Here is a 6,850-nt window from a genome sequence, read left to right on the forward strand (position 1 = left end):
GCGGCCGGGCCGCGGTGACTCATTGAGGCGCCGCAGCGCGTCACGTGGCTCGTTAATTGCGGTCGCACGGTGCGTGCGTTAATGAGCCCCGGTGTCCTGGCGATGCGGGGGTTGCCGGGGAGCGGCGGTGTGCGGCTTCGAGCGGCGACAAAGCGCTGCTGCGTGAACTGTTCGCAACAAAGCGCTGCGCCGGGGGGAAATGCGCCATCCGACCCTCAGCCGGAGAGGGGGAACGGTAATAACGGAACGGAGCCGCAGGACAACGCGGTGCTGACTCCTGGCTTTTTCCTTTGGCAGCCAGTAGAAATAGATATGATTGTAGGGAAGGACCGGGAGGGTTTCTTCACCAATGGCCTGACCCTCGGGGCAAAGAAGTGCTCTGTGATCAGAGACAGCCTCTACGTGGACGGGGACTGCACGATGGACATCCGGACGAAGAGCCAAGGCGGGGAGCCGACGTACAATGTGGCCGTGGGCAGAGCTGGTCGAGGTAAGGGAGCTTTGGTCACTCCGGTGGCTCAGTTGAGAACGTGACCCTAAACGTAGGCCCTGGCTGTTAAGGAGCCCAAACTCTTGTGTTTGATGGCTAACCGGGTGGGGGATGGCAGCAGCCGGCTGATGAACTGCATTTCTGCCTGGGAATAACACTAGCTTTAGTGTTGCCCATATGTGATCCCAGCTGGGCAGTGGCTGAAATGCCTTCTGACGAGCAGAGTCGGGCTGTCGCTCAAGTACGCTTGGGAAGTGTTTTCCTGTGCGGTATCCAAAGCTCGTAGTGGGTTATATATTAATATATCCACAGGGATATATTAATGACTTGTAGTCAAACAAGCGTTGTTGTAAATGTCTCATCAGAAAGTTTGTTCTGCAAAGATTTGGGTCTCTTGTTTGAGCTCCTTCTGCTCACTGTTTAACAAGTGCTGCACTGACTCGTACTTCCAATTGAGCTCTCTGGAGCCTGTCTTCAGGCAGAAAAGCTTGTCTGGGGTTGTATCATGGACAGACCTGCCTTACACTGGTTTGCCTGCTCCTTGTGGTCCTCCTCTAACATCCAGTAACGTGTGTTCTTGGAAAGGCACCAGGCTCAAATATGAAGAATGTGCCTCCAAGTATTGGGTACAAGTAGTATGCATTGTGTTCAAAACACCCAGCGTGGTGGTTTTGGCTGGCTGAAGAACAGATTGGTGACATACAGACAAATTTTGCTTGAGTTTTCTATTTAGAAGCTAAAGCTGGGAGGTAATGATGCAGGAACGGTGTTTGCAGCACTTAGTAAACCAAGCAAAGTTCTGACTTTGCTGCAAATGGTGAAACGACTGTGAGGTCTGTTTTAGGCCTTTTGTGAGAAAATTGCGATGGGGATATACAGTCACCTGTAGGTAGGCTGACTGCAGCATTTCCAACTGCACAGGATCTAACTTGGGAAACAATTACCGCGCTTGTGAAGGCGCGATGCTGGCTGTGTCCGTGTGCCTGCCAGTGACCTCTGCCGGCGAGTGCTGCATCCTGCTGGGAGCCTTACCGCCTTCTTTGCAAGACAATTGGGAGCTTCACCACCGCGGCGCAGTGATTAGAGGGGGGTCAGCGTTAAAGTCCTGCCTGCACTTTGTCTTATGAGGAACGTTAAGCACACGTTACTGTTTCTGCTTAACAAGTCTTTGTCCAAGTCTGACCGTGGGCCTATTTTGCTGGTGTCAGGATGGTTCTAGTTCTGAGCCTGACCAGCAGCAGCACTGCAGATGACTGTGTTCCCTCTTCTGCTCTCAGAGTCACAGCTCTCCTACCCACACCGCTGCTTTTGTTCCTGACAGGGCTTTTTTTCCCTCTTGCTTTTTAAGATGTCACCAGGGTTTCCTGGCTGGGTGAGGACGGATGGTGCTGATGGTGGAAAGGCACTGCAATGCTTTGTTGAGATAGTGGATGGCACTTCTTTCTTAAGCAGTGAATTTCTGTGATGTACCTGGAAAGCTGTGCATGCTTTTTCTTAGTCCCGCCTACACCTGTGTTTTTACCAGACTGCTAGCTCAATACCCAAATACTAAATCTTGAATTTGAGTGTGTTTATTGCACTGCCTAAAACTTGCGTTATTTCCTTGTCTAACACACTCTTTTTAAAACTTTTTTTTCTTTTCTCTTTCAGTCTTGGTCTTTGTAATGGGCAAAGAAGGGGTCCATGGAGGCGGATTGAATAAGAAGGCATACTCAATGGCAAAATACTTGAGAGACTCTGGGTTCTAGTTGCTAGGCAGACTGTTAAGTATTAGGGGAAGATTGCTATTAAACTTTCCTGGCGGTGAGCTTTAAACCTTACATTCTGGAAACTTTATTAGCAATGCAGGGTGATGGGGTATGAACCTGTGTCTCCTTTGTATCCCTTTGTTGGTGGGGAAAGGTGTTTTGGTTTTTGTTTTTTTTTTCTTTAATTCTGTTCGTTTCTGTTTTGTTTCCTTGTGTACTCCAGCATTGGTTATAGTCATGGGAAAGGAAGGTGTCCATGGAGGGACACTCAACAAGAAAGCATATGAACTGGCTTTATACCTGAGGAGGTCTGACGTCTAAGCAGCCTCTCCCCATCCACCTAGCAACTGTCTTCATCACCACTCAATTGTGCTCAGTGCTACCAGACTGTAGATGGTAGTTTGTGTTTTTTATTTACCCATTTTCTAATGTTGTAATTCCGGTTACCCTTTGTTCATTTGTACGTTAACCGCTGTGTGTAACTGAGTCCCACATCTGGCACCACTGCTGCACCACAAAGATGATATGCATGATACCTGAAAAACTCTTGGGAGGGGAATTCGCCACGCGTAGGCTTTGCTTTGTCTCAGCAATTGGTGTGTACTGAGAACTAAAACAACTTCGTAAATACTAAACAAGGTGCCGATTGTACAATCTGATTTGATCAATGCCTCTTCAGCACTTTGAGCAATTACACAGCTCACAAGTCTTCCTTTCACAGAGCATGTTTGGGAGGAAAAAGTGCATGCATATCTTCTGTTCTTCTCGTGGTGTTTTTTTGTTTTGTTTTTTAATCCACGTTTGCTTACACCTGTTTTATAGTGCCTGGTTTGTTTAACCAATTTGCCACTCAGAAGCTATTAATGTTAAATTAGTTTTGTTGTTGCACTTTGCTGTAGGCTTGTCTTTCATTTTTTTCTTCACTCTGAAGCTCGTACTGCTCGTTAAGTGCAATCACAAAGCTATCAAAGGGTACAGATGCACTTCCTCCCATGATCTTACAGCCACCATCCCGAGTGACTCCCCGGGGACATTCCATCCTTGCAATAGCTCAGGCACTTTTTTTTTTTTTTGCCAGCTCCTGTTCTGTAGTTGAACTATAAAAGGCTGCCATTATGGACATTAGATATCCCAGCATAACCATCTGGAGCGTGTCTGGTTTCAGTTTTTCATAGGACCAATTTTAATTTGCAGCTTGGGGTTGTGGGTTGGGTGGTTCTGTTTTTATACAAAACTGCAGTGTCATTGTGGAGAACTGCTGCCTTCAGCTGCTGCGGGAGCGCTGACCGACTCCGGTCTTTCTGCCAGATCACTTGCTGGTTACAGAGTCTCGCAGCTCCAAAGCCGCTGTTTGGACGAAGGCTGGTAGTTCGAAAGCTAACCTGTCAAAATGATGCCATTTCAAATTTAAAGCTCTCATTTGGCCTGTCACACCCTTGCTGCAGAAATCACGGAGTGAACTGCCTTGTGCGCCCATCTGACGTGTGTGTAACCAAACGATCCCTTCAGGCACAGTACTAACGTGTATGTCCATTTAAAAAGAACTACAGAACTCTGTATACAAAAGAATAAATGGGAGATGGTATTGGTTGGAATAACTGACTTGGCTGTCTTGTGATGAATTTTTTTAATATGTATTCTGTGCCATACTTATTGTTTAAAAAAAAATTGAACTGTTGCTATTGTGAGATGGATTTTAACTGAGTACGAGGGTTTCTTTTGAATGGCACTACTTTAGGGACATTCTAGTATTTGCTTCTGTTGTTGGGCCTTGTGGATAATGTACAGATTTAAACAAATTCTTGTTGCTGATTTGTCCATTTCTTTCCCTGCACTTTGTTACATCTGGGATACAGTCTAACTCATCTGAATTAATATGCATTTCAAAAAATGCCATAACTATTAAAAACACCTTGTTTACAGACAGATGAAATAAATTTATTCCAACCAAACAAAATTAGGCTATTGGTAATTTTTTCCACTCCCCACCTCCCACACCCCCTTCTGAGGCCCTTCTTCCTTCTATAGCAGAGTATTCCAGTGTTCATTTACTCCAGTAAATCTAAGTTCAGTTGTCAGTCACATAACACGGTGACAGTGTAACAGCTGAAGTACAAAATGCCAAGCCTTTACAGGAGGCCAGGCAGGTATGCCTGAATTAGGGAAATGATGACTTGAGCAGGAGGGGGCTCCCACCTGTGCTGCAGTGGGTCCTCTGCCATCCACATGCATAATCCCTAACACTAAAGCTACAGGGGACTTCTGCCACACGACCTGCTTGGAAGGGCTACTTGAGTTGCTTAAAGTCCGAATTGTACCTTCTTGAAGTGCTGAAGTTACAATGGACCAGAACAAGCTCCCAGGTGACTGGATGTGGTAGTTTCAGTGCAAAGGATGCAAAACCACCACTTCCTTAATAGGACTGTTAATGTGGGAATCTGTTTGGCTCTGATTCTAAACTTTACCCTAACAAAATTCAGAATTGCACTCACGTTCAGACTGCAGGAGTTTTAAGTTTTTCTGTGATGAGGCTGCAGCTGGAATTCACAGTGACGGCACCTCAGTGGCAGCAGCGTCATCAGCAGCGCGCTCTGACCCCCCGTCCAGCACTGTTTCTTCCTGCCCTGTTCTCAGCAGCACCTCCACGTGGCTTCGTGTTCCCGTTATTATTTCCTGTGAGATGTTGCTCAAATGACATTTTCAAATGCAGTTGTTTGCTTTCCACAGCAGAATGGTACTGTGCACATAACTCGGAAAGATCTACCTGAGACACATTTCTCAAGTAGCCTGAACGCTCAGCAAACGTTACTCCTTCACATTTAACTATTTCCAGATTAACACACAATTTTAAAAGACCTTAAATTTGGAATGTTGAGTTGTGATCCAGGTGAGAAACTGTGTTTCTTTTTTCCCTTGCAGAAGGTTACTGAGATGTGTAGAACACTTGTCTTAGACATTACAAAGTTCTGTGTGAGTAACTGATTCTTATTCTGTTGCACAATGAAATCACACGCACTGCTGTGCACCTCTTGCCCTTCTCGCGGCGATTAGCAGCACTGCGCCGCCCAGGGTGCAGCCCGCCAGCTCCTGTGCTGTAACTCAATGCCAGTTCAGAGGTAACGGCTGCGATGCGTACAGCCACTCGCTCTCACAATTCACCATTCAGGATTAGTTAAAGGATTCAGAAATGGTGACGGTTTTTTTGCTTGTAAACTGTTCCTTTTAGTTCTTGCTAGTCACTGTTTTTTAGAAGCTGAAGTCACAGACAACTGCCCTCAGCAGGTTCTGGCTCTGCCACTTACCAGTGACGCTCTCAAGCTCCCAGACATCAGTGGTTCTACAGTACCTGCCATTTTGCACAAAGGGATTGTCCACATGCTTTAGAAGTACTGCATCTTTCCTATGTCAGCAGTTCCCAGCCATAGGGCAGCTAAGCACAACCTCCTTTTTTTTTTTTTTCCTTCAATAGCTTTGATGTGTTGTTATTCAAGGCTTGAATAAGAGAACAGAACTTATGTTAGAATTATGTTTTCAAAAACAGATTAGTATGCACAATTTTTTTAAACTTAAATCCATGCAGAGAAGAGGCAGAATTGCTTTAAAGGTCTGTGGGTTTTCTTTTTTTTTTTAAAGGGTAGTTCTGAAGTGGTTCAGTCCCTTCAGACTCAGGAAGGTAATTCCTACTGCCTCAACTCCTCATAGCTTCTCCTTCTTCCCCGAATTCCTTGTGCCTCTGCCAGCACACCCCACACAGGTAACGGAAAGCTGAATTTATGTGCAGAATATCAGCGCTTTACAAAGCTTGACTAGAACAGCCTGGAATTTCAGTCTCTTACTTTATCTGAAATACACTTAGGAAGATAAATATCAGTGTGCTCACTTTCTGTGCCCTAATCATTCACAGGTTTTAATTACACCACCCACTCAGACTTAGCCACTGGTTGTTGTAAGATTAATAGATTCAAGAATAGATTCATCTTTTTTATTTCAAATTCTGCTAGAATTCAGAATAGAAACATCCAACTATTCTGAACCGCAGAAGGAACTGCTTGTCTCTTTTAGTATTTTGGTGTGTTTACACGTGGCAGGCCCATCATTACTGTTCATTCAGAGGTTGCCCAGGCACCCTTCCACCATTCCACGCTGTCGTTTACTGGTAGTGCAGGGACAGGGTTGTTCTGCTATCTCCATCTTTTCTCCATTCCTTGAGACCTGTTGAAGACACCTGTGATTTCCCCCAGCCACTTTTTACCATACTTTTCCTACCTCCAACAGGGAGCAGTTATCTTTCCATTCAGGAAAAAGCCTTAATTCCTGTTCTCTCTTTGCCTCCTTTTCAGAAGTTTGTTCATGTTACATAGTGCAAAGTTAGGTGCAGACTTGAAGATATTTATAGCGATCACAGTGTAACTATCTTGTGATAACTGTTGATACTGTACTGTTTTATACAGATTAAATGCTTCAAAGGCCCCACTAAATATTTTAGCTTCAGACATCAGTTATAAACTACTTGCTAGAATTTTTTTTTTTAACCAGGTGACCAAGAATGAACTTCTTTAAAGCACCACGTTGCTATGCAGAGGACAGCTAGAGGTTGAACTTGATGGATAGG

General features: G+C 45.0%; 1 protein-coding gene across 3 annotated transcripts; it reads left to right on the top strand.

Annotated features, from left to right (window-relative positions):
• The first annotated feature begins 35 nt into the window (after positions 1-35).
• On the top strand, positions 36-4,195 carry PFN2 (profilin 2). 3 transcript variants are annotated; one of them, XM_019619253.2, is made up of 3 exons: positions 36-235; positions 323-490; positions 1,412-2,134. In XM_019619253.2, exons 1-3 carry the CDS (start codon positions 82-84, stop codon positions 1,615-1,617), a joined length of 528 nt encoding a protein of 175 aa, XP_019474798.1. In that variant the 5' UTR covers positions 36-81; the 3' UTR covers positions 1,618-2,134. The 3 variants fall into 3 exon arrangements, with proteins under 3 accessions (XP_019474798.1, XP_019474799.1, XP_019474800.1); XM_019619254.1 differs by lacking the exon at positions 1,412-2,134 and adding an exon at positions 2,141-4,195 and having other exon boundaries at positions 88-235; XM_019619255.2 differs by lacking the exon at positions 1,412-2,134 and adding an exon at positions 2,462-4,195 and having other exon boundaries at positions 88-235.
• The last annotated feature ends 2,655 nt before the right edge of the window (positions 4,196-6,850 follow it).

This window comes from Meleagris gallopavo, chromosome 11 (genome assembly GCF_000146605.3).
Source record: "Meleagris gallopavo isolate NT-WF06-2002-E0010 breed Aviagen turkey brand Nicholas breeding stock chromosome 11, Turkey_5.1, whole genome shotgun sequence".
NCBI classification, from domain to species: Eukaryota; Metazoa; Chordata; class Aves; order Galliformes; family Phasianidae; genus Meleagris; species Meleagris gallopavo.